This window comes from Eumetopias jubatus, unplaced genomic scaffold (genome assembly GCF_037043125.1).
Source record: "Eumetopias jubatus isolate StellerSeaLion01/CBP00866 unplaced genomic scaffold, mEumJub1_p1.0 scaffold_91, whole genome shotgun sequence".
NCBI lineage: Eukaryota > Metazoa > Chordata > Mammalia > Carnivora > Otariidae > Eumetopias > Eumetopias jubatus.
The window spans coordinates 637165-664805 of NW_028274897.1; the positions used below are offsets into that span (position 1 = coordinate 637165).

Below are 27641 nucleotides of genomic sequence, written 5' to 3' on the forward strand. Positions count from 1 at the left end.
AGTGGATGGTATTTTGATGGGGATTGCATTGAATGTGTAGATTGCTCTAGGTAGCATTGACATCTTCACAATGTTGATTCTCCCAATCCATGAGCATGGAACGTTTTTCCATTTCTTTGTGTCTTCTTCCATTTCTTTCCTGAGTATTTTATAGTTTTCTGAGTACAGATCCTTTGCCTCTTTGGTTAGATTTATTCCTAGGTATCTAATGGTTTTGGGTGCAATTGTAAATGGGATCGACTCCTTGATTTGTCTCTCTTCTGTCTTGTTGTTGGTGTATAGGAATGCCACTGATTTCTGTGCATTGATTTTATAGCCTGCTACTTGACTGAATTCCTGTATGAGTTCTAGCAGTTTTGGGGTGGAGTCTTTTGGGTTTTCCACATACAGTATCATATCATCTGCAAAGAGTGAGAGTTTGACTTCCTCTTTGCCGATTTGGATGCCTTTGATTTCTTTTTGTTGTCTGATTGCTGTGGCTAGGACTTCTAATACTATGTTGAATAGCAGTGGTGATAGTGGACATCCCTGCCGCGTTCCTGACCTTAGGGGAAAAGCTCTCAGCCTTTCCCCATTGAGAATGATATTCGCTGTAGGTTTTTCATAGATGGCTTTTATGATATTGAGGTATGTACCCTCTATCCCTATACTCTGAAGAGTTTTGATCAAGAAAGGATGTTGTACTTTGTCAAATGCTTTTTCTGCATCTATTGAGAGGATCATATGATTCTTGCTCTTTCTTTTGTTAATGTATTATATCACATTGATTGATTTGCGGATGTTGAACCACCCTTGCAGCCCAGGAATAAATCCCACTTGGTCCTGGTGAATAATCCTTTTAATGTACTGTTGGATCCTATTGGCTAGTATTTTGGTGAGAATTTTTGCATCCATGTTCATCAAGGATATTGGTCTGTAATTCTCCTTTTTGATGGGGTCTTTTTCTGGTTTTGGTATCAAGGTAATGGTGGCCTCATATAATGAGTTTGGAAGTTTCCCTTCCATTTCTATTTTTTGGAACAGTTTCAGGAGAATAGGTATTAATTCTTCTTGAAATGTCTGATAGAATTCCCCTGGGAAGCCATCTGGCCCTGGGCTTTTGTTTCTTGGGAGATTTTTGATGACTGTTTCAATTTCCTTAGTGGTTATAGGTCTGTTCAGGTTTTCTATTTCTTCCTGGTTCAATTTTGGTAGTTGATACATCTCTAGGAATGCACCCATTTCTTCCAGGTTATCTAATTTGTTGGCATAGAGTTGCTCATAATATGTTCTTATAATTGTTTGTATTTCTTTGGTGTTGGTTGTGATCTCTCCTCTTTCATTCATGATTTTGTTGATTTGGGTCATTTCTCTTTTCTTTTTGATCAGTCTGGCCAGGGGTTTATCAATCTTGTTAATTCTTTCAAAGAACCAGCTCCTAGTTTCGTTGATCTGTTCTACTGTTCTTTTGGTTTCTAGTTCATTGATTTCTGCTCTGATCTTTATGATTTCTCTTCTCCTGCTGGGTTTAGGCTTTATTTGCTGTTCTTTCTCCAGCTCCTTTAGGTGTAGGTTAGGTTGTGTATTTGAGACCTCTCTTGTTTCTTGAGAAAGGCTTGTATTGCTATATACTTTCCTCTCAGGACTGCCTTTGCTGTATCCCAAAGATTTTGAACAGTTGTGTTTTCATTTTCATTGGTTTCCAGGAAATTTTTTAATTCTTCTTTGATTTCTTGGTTGACCCATTCATTCTTTAGTAGGATGCTCTTTAGCCTCCATGTATTTGAGTTCTTTCCGAATTTCCTCTTGTGGTTGAGTTCTAGTTTCAAAGCATTGTGGTCTGAAAATATGCAGGGAATGATCCCAATCTTTTGGTACTGATTGAGACCTGATTTGTGACCTAGGATGTGATCAATTCTGGAGAATGTTCCATGGGCACTAGAGAAGAATGTGTATTCCTTTGTTTTGGGATGGAATGTTCTGAATATGTCTGTGAAGTCCATTTGGTCCAATGTGTCATTTAAAGTCTTTATTTCCTTGTTGATCTTTTGCTTAGATGATCTGTCCATTTCAGTCAGGGGGGTGTTAAAGTCCCCCACTATTATTGTATTGTTATCAATGTGTTTCTTTGCTTTTGTTATTAATTGCCTTATATAATTGGCTGCTCTCATGTTCGGGGCATAGATATTTACAATTGTTAGATCTTCTTGTTGGATAGACCCTTTAAGTAGGATATAGTGTCCTTCCTCATCTCTTATTACAGTTTTTGTTTTAAAATCTAGTTTGTCTGATATAAGGATTGCCACCCCAGCTTTCTTTTGGTGTCCATTAGCATGGTAAATGGTTTTCCACCCCCTCACTTTCAATCTGGGGGTGTCTTTGGGTCTAAAATGAGTCTCTTGCAGACAGCATATTGATGGGTCTTGTTTTTTAATCCAATCTGATAGCCTGTGTCTTTTGATTGGGGCATTTAGCCCATTTACATTCAGGGTAACTATTGAAAGGTATGAATTTAGTGCCATTGTATTACCTGTAAGGTGACTGTTAACTGTCTGTTGTCTGTGTTCGTTTCTGCTCTTTGCTGCTTTTAGGTTCTCTCTTTGCTTAGAGGACCCCTCTCAATATTTCTTGGAGGGCTGGTTTCGTGTTTGCAAATTCCTTTAGTTTTTGTTTGTTCTGGAAGCTTTTTATCTCTCCTTCTATTTTCAATGACATCCTAGCTGGATATAGTATTCTTGGCTGCATATTTTTCTCGTTTAGTGCTCTGAAGATATCTTGCCAGTCCTTTCTGGCCTGCCAGGTCTCTGTGGATAGGTCTGTTGCCAATCTAATGTTTCTACCATTGTAGGTTACATATCTCTTCACCCGAGCTGCTTTCAAGATTTTCTCTTTGTCTCTGAGACTCGTAAGTTTTACTATTAGATGTCGGGGTGTTGACCTATTTTTATTGATTTTGAGAGGGGTTCTCTGTGCCTCCTGGATTTTAATGCCTGTTTCCTTCCTCACATTAGGGAAGTTCTCTGCTATAATTTGCTCCAATATACCTTCTGCCCCTCTCTCTCTCTCTTCTTCTTCTGGGATCCCAATTATTCTAATGTTGTTTCGTCTTATCGTATCACTTATCTCTCGAATTCTGCCCTCGTGATCCTGTAGTTGTTTCTCTCTCTTTTTCTCAGCCTCTTTATTTTCCGTCATTTGGTCTTCTATATCGCTGATTCTCTCTTCTGCCTCATTTATCCTAGCATTTAGTGCCCCCATTTTTGATTGCACTTCATCAATAGCCTTTTTGATTTCGATTTGGTTAGATTTTAGTTCTTTTATTTCTCCAGAAAGGGTTTCTCTAATAACTTCCACGCTTTTTTCAAGCCCAGCTAGTATCTTTAAAATCATGATTCTGAACTCTATGTCCGACATCGTACTAATGTCCGTATTGAGTAGGTCCCTGGCTGACGGTACTACCTCTTGTTCTTTTTGCTGAGGTGATTTCTTTTGTCTTGTCATTTTGTCCAGAGGAGAATAGATGAATGAGAGAACAAAAGGCTAACAAGTTTACAACGTCCCCAGCAAATATACTGTATACAAATCAGAAAAGACCTGACACCAGGGGAAAAGAAAGGGAAAGAAAGAAAAAAGAAAGAGAAAAAGAAAAAAAAAAGAAAAAAAAGATAAAAACAAAAACAAAACAATACAATAAAGGCAGAATATGATCAAATATGATCAGGCTAGTGCATAGATCAGTGCCACACACTAGATTTTGGGCGTATTTTGGTCTGTTAGAAAAAAGTGCCTCCTAAAATTTTAAAGGAAGAAAGACATATATGTACCAAATAAGGGTTGATACAATGAAGGGATGGAAGATGACTGTAAAGATGAAAATTATAAAAGATTTTATAAAAGGACTTGGTAAGATAAGTTGTTTGAAAAAAGAAAGAAGATTTAAGAAAAACAAAAAGGAAAAAGGGAGAGAATGTGATCAGGCAGGAGACTAGAACAAAGCCATACACTAGTGATTTAGGGTATATTTTGATCTGTTAGAAGAAACTGTACCTCAAAATTTTAAAGAGAGAACAACTTATATATATATGCCAAAAATAAGGGTAACTACTATGAAGGGATAAAATATGACTCTAAAAATGAAAAATAAAAAATGTTTGTTTTTTTTTTTAAAAAGGGATTTATAAGATGTTGGTTGAAAAAGGGAAAAAGAAAAATAAAAAAAAAACAGTCAACAAAAATTAACTTTGATGAAATAATGAATCATGGTAAAAAAAAAAAAAAAAAAAAAGCCATGAATCTATGTGCAGTATTCCCCTAGCGCTGGAGTTCTCCTATTCTCCTTGATCGATCAACTTGGTCTTGGCTTGCTGGCTGTTTGTGCTGATCTTCTGGGAGAGGGGCCTGTTGCTGTGGTTTCCAAATGTCTTTGCCGGAGGCTGAATTGCCCCGCCCTTGTCGGTCCGGGCTAAGGAAGCTCTTCCGGTTTGCTCTCAGGAGCTTTTGTTCCCTGCAAGCTCTCGGTACAGCTTTGGAGGCCCAGGGCAGAAATGGTGGCCTCCCAATCTCCACTTGGAGGAGCTGAGAACTCGCGGCCCCGCTCCTCAGTGTGCCCCCAGAGAAAAGCAGTCACTTCCGTGTCCCCGGTCTCCGGCCGCACTCCGTGCTCACCCGGCCTGTGATCGAGCGTTGCTATCTCTGGCACCCGACCCCACGCGGAGTCTCCAAACCCAGCAGATCCCTGCAGTGCGTTCCCGCACCGCTCCTCCCCGGGAAGGAAGGGGAGTCTCCCCGGATCTGCTGCTTTTTGGGTCACTGCTGGGGGAGCCGTGCCCCGACTGGGCCGCAGATCACAGTTTATGGCAACCCCGAGCTGAGAGCCCGCGACTCTGCTCCGTATCTGCCGCCGGCTTCCCCGCTCTGATACCTGGGAGCTCTGCTGCACTCAGGCACCCCGGTCTCTCTGTGACCCCAAGGGTCCTGAGACCACACTGTCCCGGGAGGATTCCACCCCCCGCTTAGCCACTGCAGCGACGTCCCTCCGCCGAGCCAACTTCTAAAAGGTCCGATTTTGTGCTCCGCGGTCCTATCACTTGCCAGAAGCGGCTGGCGGAGGCCCCTCCCCCGCCGTCTATCCTCCCGAATATCGCCTCGGATTCACTTCTCCGCAAGCCCTACCTTCCAGTAAGTGGTCGCTTCTCTGTTCAGAGAGTTGTTGCTACTCTCCTGTTCGATCTCCTGTTGAGTTCGTAGGTGTTCAGAATGGTTTGATCCCTATTCAGCTGAATTCCTGAGACCAGACGAAATCTAGGTCTCCTACTCCTCCGCCATCTTGCTCCGCCCCCCCCCCCACATCCTTTCTTGATTAAAACTCCTCACAGTGTAGGGACAGAGGGTACATACTCAATATCATAAAAGTCATCTATGAAAAACCCACAGAGAATATCATTCTCAATGGGGAAAAGCTGAGAGCTTTTCCCCTAAGGTCAGGAACATGGCAGGGATGTTCACTGTCAGCAGTGCTATTCAACATAGTACTAGAAGTTCTAGCATCAGCAATCAGACAACAAAAAGAAATAAAAAGCATCTGAATCAGCAAAGAAAAACTCAAACTCTCACTCTTTGCAGATGACATGATACTCTATATGGAAAACCCTAAAGACTCCACCCCAAAATTGCTAGAACTCATATGGAATTTGGTAAAGTGGCAAGTTATAGAGTCAATCCACATAAATCAGTTGCATTTCTACACACCAACAATGAGACAGAAGAAAGAGAAAATAAGGAGCCAACCCCATTTACAATTACACCCCAAACCATAAGCTACCTAGGAATAAATCTAATCAAAGAGGCAAAGGATCTGTACTCAGAAAACTATAGAGCAATCATGAAAGAAATTGAGGAAGACACAAAGAAATAGAAAAACATTCCACGTTCATGGATTGGAAGAACAAATATTGTGAAAATGTCTATGCTACTTAGAGCAATCTACACATTCAATGCAATCCCTATCAAAATACCATGAAGTTTTTCCACAGAACTGGAGCAAGCAATCCTAAAATTTGTATGGAACCAGAAAAGACCCTGAATAGCCAAAGGAATGTTGAAAAAGTAAACCAAATCTGGTGGTATCACAATCCCGGATTTCAAGCTCTATGACAAAGCTGTAATCATCAAGAGAGTATGGTACTGGCATAAAAACAGACATATAGATCTATGGAACAGAGTAGAGAACCCAGAAATGGACCCTCAACTCTATAGTCAACTAATCTTTGACAAAGCAGGAAAGAATATCCAATGGAAAAAGAACAGTCTCTTCAACAAATGGTGTTGGGAAAATTGGACAGCCACATGCAGAAGAATAAAATGACCATTTCCTTACACTGTACACAAAAATAGACTCAAAATGGATGAAAGACCTGTCTCCAAGGGCAAGGGGAAAAAAAGGCAAAATGAACTATTGGGACTTCATCAAGATAAAAAGCTTTTGCACAGCAAAGGAAACAGTTGAAAAACCAAGACAATTGACAGAATGGGAGAAGATATTTGCCAAAGACATATCAGAGAAAGGGCTAGTATCCAAAACCTATAAAGAACTAACCAAACTCAACACCCAAAGAACAAATAATCCAATCAAGAAATGGAAGGAAGACATGAACAAACATTTCTGCAAAAAAGACATCTAAATGGCCAACAGACACATGAAAAAGTGCTCAACATCACTAGCCATCAGGGAGATACAAATCAAAACCACAATGAGATACCACCTTACACCAGTTAGAATGGTAAAAATTAACAAGACAGGAAACAACAAATGTTGGCGAGGATGTGGAGAAAGAGAAACCCTCTTACACTGTTGTGGGAGTGCAAGCTGGTGCAGCCACTCTGGAAAACAGTAAGGATGTTCCTCAAAAAGTTGAAAATAGAGCTACCCTACGATCCAGGAATTGCACTACTGGGTATTTACCCCTAAGATACAATTGTAGTGATCCAAAGGGGCACCTGCACCCCAATGTTTATAGCAGCAATGTCTACAATAGCCAAACTATGGAAAGAGCCTAGATGTCCATCAACAGATGAATGGATACAAAAGGAATGAGATCTTGCCATTTGCAACGACGTGGATGGAACTGGAGGGTGTTATGCTGAGTGAAATAAGTCAATCAGAGAAAGACATGTATCATATGACCTCACTGATATGAGGAATTCTTAATCTCAGGAACAAACTGAGGGTTGCTGGAGTGGTCGGGGGTGGGAGGGATGGGGGTGGCTGGGTGATAGACATTGGGGAGGGTATGTGCTACGGTGAGCGCTGTGAATTGTGTAAGACTGTTGAATCACAGATCTGTACTTCTGAAACAAATAATGCAACATATTTTAAGAAAAAAGAAAAAGAAGAAGATAGCAGGAGAGGAAGAATGAAGGGGAGTAAGTCAGAGGGGGAGACGAACCAGGAGAGATGATGGACTCTGAAAAACAAACTGAGGGTTCTAGAGGGGAGGAGGGTAGGGGGATGGGTTAGCCTGGTGATGGGTATTAAAGAGGGCACATTCTGCATGGAGCACTGGGTGTTATGAACAAACAATGAATCATGGAACACTACACCAAAACAAATGATGTAATATATGGTGATTAACATAACAATAAAAAATTTAAAAAAAAAGACACACACACACACACAAAAAAACAGATGAATGGATATAAGATGTATACACACACACACACACACACACACAATGGAATATTATGCAGCCATCAGAAAATGAAATCTTGCCATTTGCAGCAACGTGGATGGAACTAAGAGGGTATTATGCTAAGCAAAATAAGTCAGTCAGAGAAAATTATCATGAGATCTCACTGATATGTGGAATTTAAGAAACAAGGCAGAGGATCATAGGGGAAGAGGAAAAAATGAAACAAGACAAAACCAGAGAGGGAGACAAACCATAAAATACTCTAATCTTAGGAAACAAACTGAGGGTTGCTGGATGGGAGAAGGGTGGGGGGATGGGGTAACTGGGTGATGGGCAACTGGGGAAGGTATGTGTTGTAATGAGCACTGGGTATTATGTAAGACTGATGAATCACAGTCCTGTATCCCTGAAACAAATAATAGATTACATATTAATTGAATTTAAATTAAAATAAAAATAAATAAATAATAAAACATGGAGACCCACACTATGAGTGCATATTATTAAATGACATATCTGTGTAACTGACAGTATTGTAATATATATTGTGAATATGCAACTATCCATTAGCTAAAGAATCCATGTGAGTGAAAATTTATTTTTTATTTTTATTTTTTTATTAAAATATTTTACTTATTTATTTGAGAGATTGAGAGAGAGAGCACAAGTAGGGGGAGAGACAGAGGGAGAGGGAGAAGCAGGCTCTCCACCGAGCAGGGAGCCTGATGCGGGGCTCCATCCTAGGCCCCCAGAATCATGACCTGAGCCGAAGGCAGATGCTTAACTGACTGCACCACCCAGACTCCCTCTGTTAAACTTTTTTTTTAAGTTAAAGAACAAGACAAAGAGTTTGTGCTTTAAATAAAAAAAGATCACTAAAAAAATAAAATTTTTAAAAAATTACTAATACCATAAAAAAAAGCAACAATCATAAAGATATTCACTGGGCTTGTGTAAAGAATGGAAGACATCAGGGAGACCCTTACCACTAAAATAAAAGAGTTAAAAAAGAATCCATCAGAAATGAAGAATGCAATAACTGAGATTGGAAACAGATTTGATGCAATGAACAGTAAGCGGGAAGAAGCAGAGGAATGAATTACTGATATAGAAGACAAAATAATGGAAAATAAGCTGAACAAAAGAGAGGAAAAAGAATTATGGAACATAAAAATAGACTTAGGTAACTCAGTGACTCCATCAAATGTTATAACATTTGTTTTAGGAGTCCCAGAAGAAGAATAAGAGAGAAAAGGGGGCAGAAAATTTATATGAGGAAATAATAGCTGAAAATTTCCCTTACCTAGAGAAGGAAACAGACATCCAAATCCAGGAGGCACAGAGAACTCCCATCAAGATCAACAAAAGCAGGCCAATAAGATGTATTGTAATTAAATTTGCAAAATAGAGTGATAAGAAAAAATCTTTAAAACAGCAAGACAAAAGAAATCCTTAACATACAAGGGAAAACCCATAAGGCTAGCGGATCGAATCATGGCAAGCCAGAAGGAAGTGGCATGATAAATTCAACATGCTGAATGGGAAAAACCTGCAGCCAAGAATAATCTGTCCAGCAAGGCTATCATTCAGAATAGAAGGAAAGATAAAAGAGTTTCCCAAACAAGCAAAAACTGAAGAAGTTTGTGACCACTAAATCAGCCCTGCAAGAAATATTAAAGAGGATTCTTTGAGTGGAAAGAAAAGACCAAGAATGACAAAGCCAAGAAAGGACTAGAGAAAATCTCCAGAAACAACAGAACAAATAATAAAATAGCAATAAACACGTATCTATTGATAATTAAGCCCCAGAGTTGCTTGGGTGGGTGCGATGGCCATGGGGGGGAGTAGAATAGGGAGTAGGAGACCTGGTTCAAAGCTATAACCAGAGATAAAAATCTTCAGAGAAAGAGGCTCTCTAGAGAAGTAATCTTTCTGGGAAAGGTGAGAGTTAGCCTTATTGGGGGAAAATATACTGACTTTGTTCATTAAAAAACCATTCCATGGGCATCTGGGTGGCTCGGTCGGTTGAGCGTCTGCCTTCAGCTTGGGTCATGATCCCACAGACCTGGGATCGAGCCCCAGGTTTGGTTCCTTGCTCCACGGGGAGCCTGCTTCTCCCTCTCCCTTTGCTTCTCCCCCTGCTTGTGCTCTCTCTCGCTATCTCTGCCATTATCTGTCTCTCTCTGTCAAATAAATAAAGTCTTCAAAAAAATTAAAAAAAAATAAAAAACCATTCCAGGTAGGAAAAAAAAATAAAGGGATTTATGGCGGTTCTGCTCATTGGACTAACCTCTGGTTAAGTAGATGTAGAAGTACCTTACTTCATGCTCCTAGGTTGAAGTATTTTATAGAGGCTAACTGATTTAATTAATGAATACTTCCATGCTACATAGCGATAGGACTTGCTGTCTCCTCTACACATTTTGGCTTGCGTTATTTTCGACTTGCCCTTCACTTTGCCTTTATCTCTATGCCCTCTGTGTTTCAGGGAGCATTCAAATTCTGCCAGTTGGATATTTACATCACAGATTACCATTTTCTGGACACAATGCTGATCTTCGTGCTATATGGCTGGTCTGCCATTCCCCTCATGTACCTGCTGAGCTTCTTGTTTACTAGAAGTACTTCTGCCTACATCAAACTTGTCCTATTCAACTACCTTTCAGGCATTTTCAGTCTCCTCATAGATGCCACACTTCAATTCGGTAAGAGTAAGGGCTTCACAAAGTTTCTCTTTACTCAGAAGGCAGCAGTAAATAAATAAGTAGGAATGGACTAACGACATTAGTAGACAATAAAGTTCTAGGTTTTGGGAAAATCCTGTACTTGATGTAAGTTCATAAAATTATTTTTGAGTGCTATGATATTCTGGGTGCTGTGTTAGACCTGGGATCCTCATGCTGAACTGATGGGGCTGGACGTAACCTACAAGTCCTTTGACAAGTTTCTTCTGCTCTATCCCCACCTCCAGTAACTCCATCACATGACTAAGGAATCTGTTTTGCAACAGATATGGGAAATTTTAGGAACATCTGTCCTGAGACTCATTTGTCAAAGAGAGAGAGAGAATACAAAAAAGGAGCTTTCTTTTTAGAAGGGCCGGCCTCAGAAAGTTAGAATAAATTCTATCTCAACTATATGAGGCCATTATTATCTTTAAAAGTGTTCCCCCTTGATGTTATGGCAGTTTGTAGTGAGGTGAAGAGAGGGAAGAGTGGAGGAGAATCTTGAGTTCTTGGGAGAGGCTGACAGTTTTGTTCAAGGAAGGTTTTATGGTGTGGCTTTTCTTCCCTAATTCAATGAAAAGGCACAAGATCATGAGCACCCTAACAAGATTTTCCAGGAAGAAAATCTCTATATGCATCTGACATACATATAATTAAGCCAGTTTTCCTCCCTTCCAGGACCAGTTTCTACAGTATTCTTGAATTTGTATTTCCTCCTTTTCCTTCTTTGATTTTGAGACTTGGGACGATCATCACTGAAATGGCCACTGTTGTAAATGGAGTTGTCGATTCACCCTCTAATGTGCATTTCAGTTGGCCTCAGCCCTTTCCCACATCCTCCCTTTCTGTTGTTGCTCCATAAACGCTGGCTTCTGCCTTGTTCCCTTTGCCCTTCCCTGGTCACAAAAGAATAGTTCGTAATTTCACATGCATAAGACTTAAGCTTATGCACAGCAGGTGAAAAATCTTGTGAAACAGATATGTCTTAGCACTCATTCTCACAAAGGGATACCCAAATTATGGAAAGCAAATGTTTGTACATTTTTGCACATTTGTCCGAAGAGTACTAGTTTGTGATGTGAGGAAGACTCACCTGTAAGCATTTGAGTCTGTGAGCCCTAATCTAAAAGGAAATGATCATTTAAGGGACTAGAGAGAAATAGTTGTTTCAGAGTAAGAATAGGAATAAATTACTGTTTTAGAAAGTTTTTGAAAGACTTCTTTAGAAGGACTATGTTGCAAAGAGTAATGCAGAATAGGATGAGAACAAAAAGGAAGCCAAAGACTTGGCAATTAGAAAATCAAAGGAGACTTCCACTTTTGAGCAGCAGAACAAACACTATGATACTGTGCCAAAAATAATGAACTGAGGAGAAGGTATAGAATTGGCAGAGGCCAACAATAAAGTGAAAGCAAGTGTCCTTTAAGATAAGCAAGCATTAAAGGTAGCTTTGATTTGAGGTTATTGACAGCATCTGTTGACCTTAATTTTCCATTTTATAAGTTGTGAGGAACATAGAGGTCAAAATAAAAAGCATAAAGGTACAACAAAGGTTTAATATCTTCCTCTTTAAAATTAGAAGTTCAAGGGGTTATGTCTTCATTATAAGGGTGAACAAAACGAGTGCCACAATAGGACACAGAAAGGAAACTTGTAAGGGTTGAATTTGGCACTGAAATGAGGGATAATAATTTCCCTTTGGAATTTGTAAACACATGTACCTGTTCATACTGGCTTGTGTCCTGCAATCATAGAACATAGTATGTAAGCTAAAAAACATAACTTGATAATTTATTTTAAATAATCTCGGTTGTGCTCTCAGGTGAGTGGCAAAGGGATACATAATTCCTCTACTTCAAAGTATTCCCATAGTTAAATTTGCTAGAGAACTTGAAATCAAATAAAAGAACAAAGAAAGAAAAAAGAGGAAAAAAACAAGGTCTTAAGAGCAAGTGCTAGCAGAAACCACAAATTGTAGAATCAGAATCAGACCTGCAAAATTAAGATTTGGGGATTTTTAGAAGGATATAAAATATGTATGTTTAAAATATTTAAATTGTAACAGAGTCTTAGGAATATGAGCAAATAATAGAATATAAATAATAGAACATGTGTCCATGTATGTTATATATATGCATACAATATAAATATATGTTTAAATTATTAATATATATAATGTGCATTTAATATGCATAAATATGTATGTTTAATATATTTAAATTGTAAGAGTGTCTCAGGAACATAAGCAAATAATGGAATATATATAATAGAATATATAATAAATAATAGAACATATATGCATATGCTACTTATATATACATGTATGTATATATATGCATAATATATATAGACAGAGAGAGAACAAGTAGATTTGAAAAAGATCCAAATAGAATCCTGAGAAATGTTAAGATTTAGTAATAATTTAAATTAAGAACTCAATATACATAGAAGTATCACCGTATAGATGGGCATTGTTTTTTTTCTTTTTTATTATTATGTTAATCACCATACATTACACCATTAGTTTTTGATGTAGTGTTGCATGATTCATTGTTTGTGCATAACACCCAGTGCTCCACGCAGAATGTGCCCTCTTTAAGACCCATCACCAGATTAACCCATCCCCCCACCACCCTCCCCTCTAGAACGATGGGCATTGTTTTTAATTCATTCCATCACCCTGTGTTTTTTGATTGGAGCATTTGGCCCATTTACATTCAAAGTAATTATTGAAAGATATGTATTTGTTGCCATTTTATTACTTGCTTTATTGTTGTTTCCGAAGTTTTTTCTGATCTTTTCTTGTCTTTCATGTTTTGCTGATTTTCTTTAGTGATATATTTAGAGTTCTTTCTTTCCATTCTTTACATATTTATTAGTGGTTTTCAATTTGTGGTTACCATTAGGTTTGTATATAACCTGTCCTGCATATAGCAGTCTATATTAAGTTGTTGGTCATTTAAGTTTGAACTCCTTCTTTTCTCCTCTCCTCCCCAGGTTTTAGGTATATATTATTATATTTTATGCCTTTTTTGTGAAATTAAATGCAATTTAAAATTTAGTTCCACAGCCACACTAGCCACATTTCAAGTGTTCAGCAGTCAGATGTGTGTACCTGGTGCAGCTATAGAGCTATTCCATATTCATAAAAAGATAGTGCTGGTGTATATTGTGCCCTTTTTGGCATCTGTTCATTTGGCCAATAGCCTGAATTTTTCAATCTGGATCAATTACTTGTCTCTTTATCAGTTTAAAATCTACACTGGACAGAATCACCATGGCTTGGACACTTGAAGTTTCATTTCTTGGCCATCTCTCTTTGCCCAAAGTGTCTTATATGAAATTTCTGTTTAGACTAGCCTTTTATCTTCTTTTTAAAAAACTGAATTCATGATCAGAATTCTATAATGTCAATTTCATAAATTAAGCATGTTTATATCTCCAGGAATTTAGTCTCTAATGACTGTTCATATTTAATGTATTCTTGAGAGAGAGTAGCTATCAGCTGGTTCCCTTGAAGATTTTTCTACTCTCAAACATGTCATAATTTCCCTATCTGTTCCCTACTTTTCAATTCTAGGCTATATCTCCAACCTCTACTTTACTCCCTTACTTGATCAATTAAGATTAGAAATAAAAAAAATAGTAGTGGTTTCCTATCCATATCAGGTGCCAGGAAGTCTTATCCCATGGACACCCACTTCACCAGAGAGACTTTTCAGAACTCTGCAATTATCAACACAAAGTGTGTCACTGGATGTCAATTGGAACAAACTTATTGGGAAATAATTAGTGTTCTTCAAATATAATAATTTTAATTATTATTTTAAATAATTCTCTGAACTTGGTTTGACCATCCTTGGGGGATTTGTTGTCCTGGAGATAGTTCATTTCCTATAATGAAATCTAATCTTATCATCTTTTTTAGAAGTTCAACATAAGATGTCAAAAACCACCAGAGCCTTCATACTTAACTCATTACTGTTCTTTCCCAATTACAACCTTGCAAAGTGTATCAGTGACTATTTTACTTTCTACCAGATAAAGAAATGGTGCTCTGGAAATAAGCCTCCTATCTACCTAAATTGTAGTAAAGAAAGTAAGTATTATTAACCTTAAACATAAAACTGCCAGTAATTTTTCCAGCAAAAATGGATTAATTGGGGAATGACAGAGAATTGCAATGCAGAACAAGCAAGTTACAGCAAACTAGGCAAATCTCACAAATATTATTTTAGAGAGGAACATTATTTAGGAGGAGGGAGGAAGATGAGAGGGACTGTTTGAACAAAACTCCATTAGAGAGAAGCAAAAGTTCGGGGTGATGACTGTTTCCCATTGGCTGAGGTGCAGGGGTAGTCAATTTCTTATAGGAGATGCAATGTACATTTTTGTTGTTGTTGTTGGGGTCTGTAATCATGATTCTTTCCTGTTGAGGATTCTTTTTTTGGATCTATAATTGACAATTCTTGTCACTGACAACTGGTAGGGTGTGAGAGTTCCCCCTGCTGGCCTCCTGACTCCACTTTAGTGAGGCTTCCCTTTATTAATTTTCACAGTATTCTTGGGGTCCCTAAGCCTAAGAAATTAGTTTCGGGCTTAGCCCATGAGACGTGTGGGGAATCAGCCCTTATTTCAAAAGAGAGAGTCAGGACACATGTTCAGTACATACATCATTTTGTAAGACTGGGAGAAAACCTTTGTAAATATAATAAAACCTCAAAAACAAAGCCAAGGTAACTTTAAAGTAGTCATCAGATATAAAAATAAGAGCTACTAATAATCAACCACCTAGTAACTACTTACATTATTTTAAATTTTCACAACCTCAAGTTCTCAGTTTTTATACTCATTTCGAGGAAGATGACTCTGTGCCCTATGACACACCGCTTTTATGGTCCAGAACTGGGATTCACAGCTTATGTTCCCTCGTTGCATAACGCATTTCATCTTTGGAAAAGAACCTCCAGGGGAAGAAGTTGTATGATATTTAGTTTTGTTATCTCCCACCACCTTCACCACTCATAATCACCCAAACTCACCTGCCCACAACATTTTTGAAGGAATGGGTGAAATCCATCCTCCAGCATTTAATGTAGTATCTGCATACAGAGGAACTCAACTGTTCTGTGCGTTTTGTTTTGTTTTGTTTTAGATAATTAAGTAATGGTCAGGATATGGTGATTTGGGTGTTAAAGAGCCATACAATAGAGAAAAGAGCCAGAAAGGAAAGTAAGAGAAAGGCACCCAGTACTGCAGTTTTGTTGAAAAAAGTAAACATTCATTTTAACTTTAGAAATCCTCATAGTGGCACTGTATCACTTATTAGGTAATTTTGAAAATATCTTACTTTGGTGAGAGTGGGCAGAGTGAGAAGGAATACTTAGTAAGCCAGATCTGACCTAGAACTGTAGTCGATGACCTCAGAGGGAAGCTCAGTGTTCAGAACTATAAACTCTACGACAATAAATTTTAGGGGATGAGCTGAGGTAGAAAAAAATGGAAGAGAAACATTTCAGGTAAAATATAGTGACATGGAAAATTAGATATTGAGTCTCCATAGAAACAGGGAATATTTTGTATGGCAATGTAGAAGGGTTCCAGTTTCTCTATATCCGCTCCAACAATTGTTATTTTCCATTTTTTTAAAATTATATAGCCTTTCTAGTAGGTATGATGTTGTATCACATTATTGTTTCAATTTGCATTTCTCTAATGTTACCAGTGATGTTGAGCATCTTTTCATGTACCTGTTGTCCATTTGTATATCTTCCTAGAAATGTCTATCCCCCCCCGCCCCCGCCAGCAGCAGGCAAAGGGAGAAGCAGGCTCCCTGCTGAGCAGGGAGCCCAATGCCAAACTCTGGGATCATGACCTGAGCCAAAAGCAGATGCTTAATCAACTGAGCCACCCAGGCATCCCAGAAGGACATTTATTAAAGAAATTATATTTCACTTTGCCAACAGAAATTCTTTCATAAGCTAAGCAACCAAGTAATCAGCCGAAACTTTTCATCACCACTCCATAAAATTGTTGTTTTGATGGTTCATGAAAATTCACAATTCACAACAGAGATAGCCAACGTTCATACAAAGTTAGTATGGCAAGGAGACAAAAATAAAAATAACACATACAAGAAAATAATCTTTTAAAAACCACAGAGTTAACTTAATTAGAAATAGACACATAGTGGGCAACATGTGGGGAGCAAATATGACTAAACATTAACGTAGTTGATACTAGGTGGAGGAGATGGTCTTTATTTTACTATTATTTCAATTTTACTTTATATTTGAAAAAAATTTAAATGATAACATGGAGGGAAACAGGCTCCTGTAGACTATATAGAGCATGATACTATTTCTATAACATTCAAATTTAAAAATTAAACAAAATATTATTTACTTATATATAACACATATATTTCATATATATATTTATATTTATATGGTCCACTTGTAATTAAAATAGGAATGCAGAATACATTTCATCATAGCAGTTACCTCTGGAGGGTGGAGAAGTGAAGGAGCATATAAGTATTGTATTTTAAAATTATTTGTAAACTCTTAATTTGGAGCCTAGGTCATAGATTCCATTATGATACAATGCTTTAAATCTATACATATGTAGCATATATTCTGTATGAGTCAAGTATTTTAAAACTATAATATAATTCTAAAATATGAGGAATGGAAAAGTTGAAATAATACTAGATTTGGTGGTCTACCCAGGAATCTCAAAGGATCCTCTGATAAAATATTAAGCTTTTTAAGAATATCTTGGGGTTGATTAATGTGAAATAAATGCAAGCAAAACATTCGATTGCATTTCTATACATAAACTGCAAACACTTGTAAAATATTATTCTTAAAAATGACAAAGTCCAATGGCATAGCTAGAACAATTTCAGCAACAAAAGAAGGTAATATTGGATTTGTAACTGAAAGTATAAATTGATCATATGAATCTATTTTGATATAAACAAATGACCAAATAAAAAATGATGGATAAGAGAAAAGTCTCCAATAGAGTTCCGATCAATTTATGTAGCTATTCCAACCTCAAGGAGGTAGAGGGTAACTTCACTCTCCCACATATAAAGTGGGATGTACATTTTGACTTCCTTCCAGAGAATATTATAGAGTATGGACAGAGAGGGAAGGGAGTAACTTTACAGCAGAGACACCTGACAAACACAAGATCAACCAAGTGATCGAGGTCACCCTGGTAGTGTGTGCCTTTTGTTGTTGTTGCAATAAAAATGTCACTTTATCTCTGTGATCTTCCTCCCAAAACCCCATAATTCCATTCTAATCATAAAGAAGAAAAAAAAGAAAAAATCAAATAGATCCCTGCTGAGGGAAGTCCTACAAAATACCTGACCAGTACTCCTCAAAACTGTCAATGTCATAAAAAATAAGGAAAACCTGAGAAATTGTCACAGCTAAGAGGAACTTCAGGAAACACAACTACAAAATGTAATACAGGATTCTGGACTGGTTCACAGAACAAAAAAGGAAAAGGAAGGAAGGAAGGAAGGAAGGAAGGAAGGAAGGAAGGAAGGAAGGAAGGAAGAAAACTACATTAAAAAAAAGGAAACCTGAATAAATCAGGAAATTTAGTTAAGGATATATTTGATATTTGTTAGTGATAATATTTATTCATTATTGTAACATGTACCATACTAATGTATGTTGTTAATAATTAAGGAAAGCGTGTGCAGAGTATATGGAATTCTCCATACTGTCTTTGTAATTTTTCTGTAAATCTAAAACCATTCTAAAAGATAAACTTTTTTTAAAAGGAAGGAGAGTATATAATTTTCTTATAAGAGAAATTCTATACTTTTTATTCAACTTTCTTCTCAAGAAAGCTCAAGAAGTATCACTAATGGTCATTTTTACCTTTTTAAAGCAAAGTGTTATGTTTTGTAAGAGTATTTGCACTTTAATACTTTCTTCTAATTATCAATTTAAGATTTCACACTTCTGAAAGGATTTGGGGCATATTTTTCATGGCATGCAATAATTAATAGGCATATCAGTAAATATTATTCATATTTATTAATGTAAATTAATATTCATATGCTTACTTGATTAGTATATATTATATTCATGAAATTAGTCTTCAAAATTCATTGTCGACAAGATATTTGTGTAGCAGGATAATCACTTTTTACATTCCAAATAGTTTACTTGTCTCAATTTAGCCTAATACTTCATTTCATCCTATATTTCTTATTTATTGTTTTCTTAGTCTTGTTCATGGTGTCAGTGTTCTCTATTACGATCTCTCTCTATCTCTCTCTCTCTCTGTCATTCTCAGATACTGCAAAGAATGTTTATTCTTTGGAAGAGAAAATGATTGGAAAGTACATGATTATAATGAGTATCACAGGCTTTATTTGCCTTCTCTTCATTTTCTTTTTGGACACTACTTTGTGGAAGCTAAGAACATTTTTCAATCAATATATTTACTTTGGTGTCTATAAGACACTCAAGAAGGTGAGTAATTAAGCATGAGCCTTAACTCCAAGCAAAATCTTAAAAAAAAAAAAAAAAGTGGGAGTGGTGCCTGGGTGGCTCAGTTGGTTAAGCCCCTGCCTTGGCTTAGGTCATGATCTCAGAGTCCTGGGATCAAGCCCCTTATTGGGCTTCCTGCTAGCAGAGAGTCTGTGTCTCCCTCCCCGTCTCCCTCTGCCTCTCCCGGCTTGTGCTCTCACTCTCTCTTGCTCACGGTCTCTCAAATAAATAAATAAAATCTTAAGAAAAATAAGTCCAGGCAAATGCCTAAAAATCATGTATCTGTACATGACTATCACAGTTACTGGTAAAAAAAAAAAAAATCTGTGTTCACGGAAATATATTTTCTTTTTTTAAAGATTTATTTATTTATTTTAGGGAGGGAGAGAGTGAGCTGGGGGGATGGGGGCAGAGAGAGAGAGAGAATCCTGAAGCACAATCCCTGCTGAGCACAGAGCACAAGCCCAGCAAGGGGCTGGCTCCATCCCAGGAGCCTGAGATCATGACCTGAGCTGAAACCAAGAGTGGCTGCTTAACTGAGCCACCCAGGTGCCCCAGAAATGTATTTTCTTAAATATAATCTATTGAGGTAATTTACCTACAAAAAACTGCATTTGTTTTTATTGATTATTTCAAAGAACCAAATTTTGTGTTTACTAATTTCCTTTATTGTTGACTGTTTTCTTTTTCACTGATATTTTTGGTCTTTAAAATTTTTTCTTCCTGCTGCTTGCTTTTGGGTTACTTCCCTCCTAGCTTCTTTATGGAAAGACTGAAACTACAGGCTTTAGGGCTTTCTTCTGTAATAATATAAACATTTAAAGCAAAACAGTCCTCTAGCTGTACCCTGAAAAAATTTGATTTCTTCTATTTTCATTATCATTCAAATGTTTAAGTATTTTTTAAATTTCCTCTGATTTCTTCTTTTGATATATGGATTACTTAAAAGTCTGTAAATAAATTTAAAAAATATTTGGGAAGTTTCTAGATATATTAATTGTTACTGATTTCTACTTTCATTCCTTTGTGGTCAAAAAACATACTCTATGGTCAATCCTTTTAAATTAATTGATAATTGCTGTATGGCTCAGCATATGACCTATCTTGGTGATATGCCATGTGCATGTGAAATAAATGTGTATTTGGTATCTTGTTAGTTGTAATGTTCTGTAAATATCAATTAGGTTATGATGGTTGATTAAGGGTTGCTTACATCACCCAGTCTCTAACTGATATTTTTGTTAGATTTATCTTTCAGTTGCTGAGAAAATAGTGTAAAATCTCCAATCCTAGTTATAGGTTTATTTCTCCCTTTAATTTTGTCACTTTTAAAAATATATTTTGAATCATTAAGCCAATAAACATTTACTATTATATGTTTTTCTGATTAATGAATTATAGAGTATCACTGGTAATGACATATATCTCTGGTAATATTCTTTGCCTTAAAGTCTATTTCCTGTGACATTAGTGTGGCACCTTCACTCTTGTACATAGTTTCTCATGGTATGCCATTTTATATACATTTATTTTCAAACTTCTGTCTTTACATTTAAAGTGGCTCACTGTAAACACCATGTAATTGGGTCCTAACTTTTTATCCATTCTGATCATCTCTGACTTTTCAATTTGAGCATTTAGTCCTTCATTGATAAATTTGTATTTCCATCTCCCACATATATTATTTGTCTTCTGTTTGTCCTTTCAGTTTTTTGTTTCACTCTTTTCACATTTCTGCCTTAACTTGGATTAATTGAACATATTGGAATTCCATTTTAATTTTTCAATTCACTCTAGCAATACTTTTATATTTATCTTTAGCTGTCAATGCAGGGTTTACAAAATACATAGTTAATTTTTCATAGTCTCTTTATAGTTAATATTGTAAAATGTAGTAAATGTGAAACTATAAACGTCCATCTCTATCCCTCATTGTTTTTAATGCTGTAGTTGGCATATGTCTAACATCTATATATGACATTATGTTATTAACCATGAAAAATAATATATTTTGCTTTAATACACTATGTATTTCAAAGTAACCAATAGGAAAATGATTTTGTATTTACCTAGATATTTAGCATCTCTGGTGCTATTCATTCTTTCCTGAATAGATGAGTTTCCTTCTGCTGTGGTTTTCCTTTACACTGAAAACTTATTTAAGGATTTATTTTAGTTAAGAACTAGAGAAGAACTATGTTAGTCTTCTTTTATCTGAGAATATCTTTATTTACCTTCATTCTTGGAGTGTATTTTTGCTTTCTTTAGAAGCCTAGGTTGATAGTTGGGTTTTTTCTTGGCCCTCTATGATGTCATTTCACTAACTTCTGGCTTCTTTTAATTCATATGCGAAGATGCCAGTCAAATTGTTTTCTTTTGTATGTAATGCATTGCTTTTCTTTGGCTGTCTTTGAGTTTATCGTTATCTTTGGTTTCCATCAGTCTGACTATGATGTACCAAGGCATGATGCCAACTTGGCTAAGCCAGAACCTTATCTGCCAGAATCTTCTTCCCTGTATTATTCCAATTTAGAGTTGGTAAGGAAAGAAGTGCACATGAGATTTGGAAGGCAGAACTGAAGCAGGCTTATTAGCCTCAGTCTTATAGCAGTGCATCTGTCTCCTTAACTTAACCACTCCAAACGGTACTAGCAGCTGTGTATAATGCCACTAAAAAGAATATTATCCAACATAAATCAAGCCACAGTTGTTTACTTAGGATAGATCAGGGAATGGCATTGTCATTTCCCATAATTTTATTCTTTTTTTTAATAATTGTTCATTATATTGCTGTGTTTGATAAAATAATGAATATCTAGCAATTCATTTTACTGCATTTTTCCTGTACATATGTTTATATCTTATTTATTTCTTACTAAGTTTTTAATTTTAATTCCAGTAGAATTAACATATAGTGTTATATTAGTTTCAGGTATACAATATAGTGATTCCAAAATCATATGCCTTACTGAGTGCTCATCATGATAAGTGTACTCTTAATCCCCTTCACCGACTTCACTTACCCCCCCATCCACCTCCTTTCTGGTAACCACCAGTTTGTTCTCTATAGTTTAGAGTCAGCTTCTTGGTTTGTCTCTTTCTCTTTTTTCTTTGTCTTGTTTCTTAAATTCCACACATGAGTGAAATCATATGGTATTTATCATTCTCTGACTTATTATACTTAGCATTATTCTCTCTAGCTCCATCCATATTGTTGCAAACGGCAAGATTCCATTTTTATGGCTGAGTAATATTCTCCTATATATATATGTATCATTTCTTCTTTATCCATTCAATCGACATTTGGACTACTTCTATAATTTGGCTATTGTAGATAATGCTACAATAAACACAGTGGTGCATGTGTCCCTTTGAACCAATGTTTTTGTATTCTTTGGGCAAATAGCCGAAGTGCAATTGCTATTTTTAGCATTTTGAGGAACCTCCATACTGTTTTCCACAGTGGCTGTGCCAGTTTCCATTCCCCCCCATACAGTGGTCCTTTTTCTCCACATGCTAGCCAACAGCTGTTGTTTCTTGCGCTGTTGATTTTAGCCATTCTGACAGCTGTGAGGTGATATCTCATTATAGTTTTGATTTGCATTTCCCTGATGATGAGTGATGTTGAGCATCTCTTCATGTGTCTGTTAGCCATCTGGATGTGTTCTTTAGAAAAATGTCTGTTCGATGTCTTCTGCCCATTTTGTAATTGGATTATTTGTTTTTTGGATGTTGAGTTGTATAAGTTCTTTACATATTTTGGATACTAACCCTTTATTGTATATCTCATTTGCAAATATCTTCTCCCATTCAGTAGGTTGTCTTTTAGTTTTGATTGTTTCCTTCACTATGTGGAAGCTTTTTATTTTGATGTAGTCCCAATAGTTTATTTTTGCTTTTGTTTCTCTTGCCTCAGAAAACGTATCTCGAGAAAAGTTGCTATGGCTGATATCAAAGAGGTCACTACTGTGTTCTCTTTTAGAGTTTTAACGGTTTCAGGTCTCACATTTAGGTCTTTAATCCATTTCAAATTTATTTTTGTGTGTACAGTGAAAAGAAGTGGCCCAGTTTCTTTCTTTTGCATATTGCTTTCCAGTTTTCCCAACACCATTTGTTGAAGAGACTGTCCTTTTCCCATTCGATATTCTTTCCTGCTTTGTCAAAGATTAATTGACCATATAACTGTGGGTTGATTTTGTATCCTGCAACATTATGAACTCATGTATCAGTTCTAGCAGTTTTTTGGTGGAGTCTTTCGGGTTTTCTATATAGTATCATGTCATCTGCAAATAGTGAAAATTTCTTCCTAACCAACTTGAATGCCTTTTATTGATTCTTGTTGTCTGATTGCTGTAGCTAGGACTTCCAGCACTATGTTGAATAAAAGTGGTGAGAGTGGACATCCTTGCCTGTAGTTGTCTTTTTTTAGTGGCATCTTTATCTGGTTTTGATATCAGGATAATGCTGCTCTCATAAAATGAATTTGGAACTTTTTCTTCTTTTTCTATTTTCTGAAAAAGTTTGAGAAGAATAAGTTTTAACTCTTCTTAAATGTTTGGTAGAGGGACACCTGGGTGGCTCAGTCATTAAGCATCTGCCTTTGGCTCAGGTCATGATCCCAGGGTCCTGGGATTGAGCCCCACATCGGGCTCCCTGCTCAGCGGGAAGCCTGCTTCTCCCTCTCCTGCTCCCCCTGCTTGTGTTCCCTCTCTCGCTATATCTCTCTCTTTCTCTGTCAAATAAATAAAATCTTTTAAAAAATAATAAATGTTTGGTAGAATTTGCCTGTGAAGCCATCTGGTCCTGGACTTTTGTTTGTTGGGAGTTTGTGATTACTGACTCCAATTTCATTGCTGGCTATCAGCCTGTTCAAGTTTTCTATTTCTTCTTGTTTCAGCTTTGGTAGTTTGTATGTTTCTAGGAATTTATCTATTTCTTCTAGGTTACCAGTTTGTTGGCATACAGTTTTTCATAATGTTCTCTTATGATTGTGTTTCTGTGGTGTTGGTTTTAGGCAGCATATAGGTGGGTATTGTTTTTGTTTTTGTTTTTATCCACTCTGTCACCCTGTGTTTTTTTATTGGAGCATTTAGTCCATTTACATTCAAAGTAATTATTGAAAGATATGTATTTATTACCATTTTATTACTTGCTTTGTGGTTATTTCTGAAGTTTTTCTGATCCTTTCTTGTCTTTCTCTCTTTCATGTTTTGCTGATTTTCTTTAGTGATGTATTTGGACTTATTTCTCTTCATTCTTTACATATTTATTAGTGGTTTTTGATTTGTGGTTACCATTAGGTTTTTACATAATTTCTTTTGCACATAGCAATCTATATTAAGTTTATGGTTGTTTAAGTTTAAACCCATTATTTTCCCCTCTCCTCCCCACATTATATATATGTGGTGCCATATTTCATTTCCTTTTATTTCATTAATTCCTTGACTGAATTTTTACTGCTTTTGTGTTTCCCACCTTTATACTGTCATTTTTGGTCTTTCTACTCTAAAGTCCCCTTTAATATTTCTTGCAGGGTTGGTTTAGCGATCATGAACTTCTTTAGTTTTTTTGTGTGTCTGGGAATCTCTTTACCTCTCCTTCTATTCTGAATGATGGCCTTGCTGGCTAGAAGTATTCTTGGCTACAGATTTTTCCCAATCAGCACTTTGAATATATCATGCCACTCTCTTCTGGCTTGCAAAGTTTCTGCTTAAAAATCTCATGCTCGGGGCGCCTGGGTGGCTCAGTTGTTAGGCGTCTGCTTTTGGCTCGGGTCATGATCCCAGGGTCCTGGGATTGAGCACTGCATCGGGCTCCCTGCTCCACAGGAGGCCTGCTTCTCCCTCTCCCACTCCCCCTGCTTGTGTTCCCTCTCTCGCTGTGTCTCTCTCTGTCAAATAAATAATCTTGTGCTAGCCTTGTGGGTTTTCCCTTGCAAGTTATGGTTTCCTTTTGTCGTCCTGATTTTACATTTTTTTGTTTTCACTATATTTTGCCAATTTAATTATAGTATGTCTTGCTATGGGTCTGCTTCTCTGTGCCTCCTGCATCTGGATATCTTTTTCCTTCCTCAGATAGGGATGTTTTTAGCTATTATTTCTTCAAATAAATTTTCTGCCCCCTTTTCTCTCTTTTTCTTCTGGAACTGCTATAATATGAATGTTATTACATTTGATGGAGTCACTGAGTTCCCTAAGTCTGTTCTCATTTTGTATCATTCTTTTATCTCTCTTTTGTTCAGTTTGATTACTTTCCATTACTGTCTTCTAGGTCATTAATTCGTTCCTCTGCTTCTTCCATCCTGCCTTTCATTCCATCAAGCACGCTTCTCATTTTGTTTATTGAGCCCTTTATCTATGCTATGTTATTTCTTATCTCTATGATAAGGGTCTCACTCATATCTTCCACTCTTTTCTTAAGTCCAGTGAGTATCCTTATGATCACTGCTTTAAATTCTGTATTAGGCATGTTACTTATATCTGTTTCTTTTAGATCTCTGGCCTTGTCCTGTTCTTTCATTGGGGATAAATTTCAAAGTCAGCTCTTTCTTCTGCTCTTAAAAGTGGTGACTTTATGAAGAAGAGGTCCTGTACTGCCCTGCAGTGCAATGTCCCCTGCTCAGCAGAACCTGACACTTTAGGAGGGTATCCTATGTGTGTTGCTTTTACCCTGCTGTCGTCTCTGAGTCACTTATCATTTCACTGCAGTCATCTGCAATCACTGCCTGTTGTGGGCTGTGCTCACTCTCTGTGGTATTAGTGGGATCCAGGCAGGCCAGCTCTAAGGGGGCGTGCCTGCCAGGGAATGTGGGAGTGAGGCAGGGGTGTTAGCAAAATTTGAGCTGGGCTACTAGTCCTATACCAGATCCCCTAAAGCACTGTGACAGCTGAGGGCTCTAGACCATGGCAGCTGGTGGGGGAGGCTGAGCCAGCAATGGCTGGACACAGTTGGGTCTAGTGCCTGAAGGTGGCTCAGGGAGTATAGCTCAGTGCCAAGTTGGATGTGCACAGTGCAGTGCCGCACTTGTGCACCAGGCAGCTGTGTAGGGGCACACGTGTTAACAAAATCTGCCCTGAGCCCAGAGCCAAGGCTAGCAGACTCCGAGTCGGTGAGTCCTCAGGAGAACTCATGGACTTAGTGCAGTGCCAGCCCATTAGGTAGCAAATGTCTGTTCAGCACCACCTCCTGCAAATAGCTTTGTGTTTATGCTGGGGGCTGGGGGAGGAAAATGGAATGTGCCAGCTCCCTTGTTTTCAGAGAAGTCCTCCAACACACTCTGAAATCAGTATGCATAGATCTGCCTCTTTTAAAAACTCATGGAATTCAGCCCCTCTGGTTTTTAAAGCCAAATATTATGGGGATTAGTCTTCCTTGTTTAAGCTCCCCGGTGCAAGGGCCTGTTTCTCTGCTCATGCCTAGCTCCCTCCCTCTTATGGGCAGCCTCCCTCTACCTTTCTGACCTTTGTAACCTTTCAGATGCAGCTTCTTCTCTCCATTTAGCTGTGGAGTTTGTTCTGCCAATCTTCAGATTGCTCTCCGTTTATTTACTTGGATGTGGATGATACCTAGTTATAAACATGGGATGGGGAGAGCTCAGGGTCCTCCTACTCCACCATCTTCCCAAGCTCTGTCCTATACCACTTCTTTATCCATTAATCATCTATTAATGGACACTTGGGCTGCTTCCATAACTTGGCTATTGTAATAAGGCTGCTATAAACATAGGGGTGCATGTATGCCTTTGAATTAGTGTTTTGCATTTGGGGATTATATACCAGTAGTGAAATTGCTGGATATAGTGTAGTTCTATTTTTAAATTTTTGAGGAAACTCCATACTGATTTCCAGAGTAGCTGCACAGGTTTCCATTCCCACCAACAGTGCACCAGGATTCCTTTTTCTTCACATCCTCACCAACACTCACTGTTTCTTGTGTTGTTGATTTTAGCCATCCTGACAGGTGTGAGGTGATATGTCATTGTAGTTTTGATTTGCATTTCCCTGATGATGAGTGATGTTGAGCATCTTCTCATGTGTCTGTTGGCCATCTGGATGTCTTCTTTCAAAAAATGTCTGTTCATGTCTTCTGCTCATTTTGTAATTGGATTATTTGTTTTTTGGGTATTGAGTTGTGTAAGTTCCTTATATATTTTGGATACTAACCCTTTATTGAATATGTCATTTGCAAATATCTTCTCCCATTTCATAGGTTGCCTTTTAGTTTTGTTGATTGTTTCCTTCACTGTACAGAAGTTTGTTTTGATTTAGTCCCAAGAGTTAAATATTTTTACTTTTATTTCCCTTGTCTCAGGAGACATATCTAGAAAAATCTTGCTGTAGCCAATGTCAAAGAAATTATTGCCTATGTTCTCTTCTAGGAATTTTATGGTTTAGGTCTCACATTTAGATCTGTAATCCATTTTATATTTATTTTTGTGTATGGTATAAGAAAGTGGTCCAGTTTCGTTCTTTTGCACGTTTGCTCTGCAGTTTTCCCTACACCATTTGTTGAAGAGACTGTCTTTTTCCCATTGTATATTCTTGCCTCCTTTGTTGAAGATTCATTGACCATATAACTGTGGCTTCATTTCTGAGTTTTCTATTCTGTTCTATTGATCTATGTGTCTGTTATTGTTCCAGTACCATATTGTTTTGATTAGTACAGCTTTGTATATAACTTGAAGTCTGGAATTGTGATATCCTGTCTTGTTTCATTTCATTTTTAA

The 27641-nt window shown here is 37.3% G+C and overlaps 1 protein-coding gene across 1 annotated transcript in view; it reads left to right on the plus strand.

Moving 5' to 3' along the window:
* LOC148161696 (phospholipid-transporting ATPase ABCA3-like) overlaps positions 1–27641 on the plus strand; it is a 172160-nt gene that overhangs the window by 96889 nt on the left and 47630 nt on the right. Inside the window, exons 22-24 of the mRNA XM_088020630.1 lie at positions 10156–10372; positions 14323–14493; positions 18720–18898. Of these exons, the coding sequence (XP_087876756.1) occupies positions 10156–10372; positions 14323–14493; positions 18720–18898 (567 nt within the window). The remainder of the gene's footprint in view (positions 1–10155; positions 10373–14322; positions 14494–18719; positions 18899–27641) is intronic.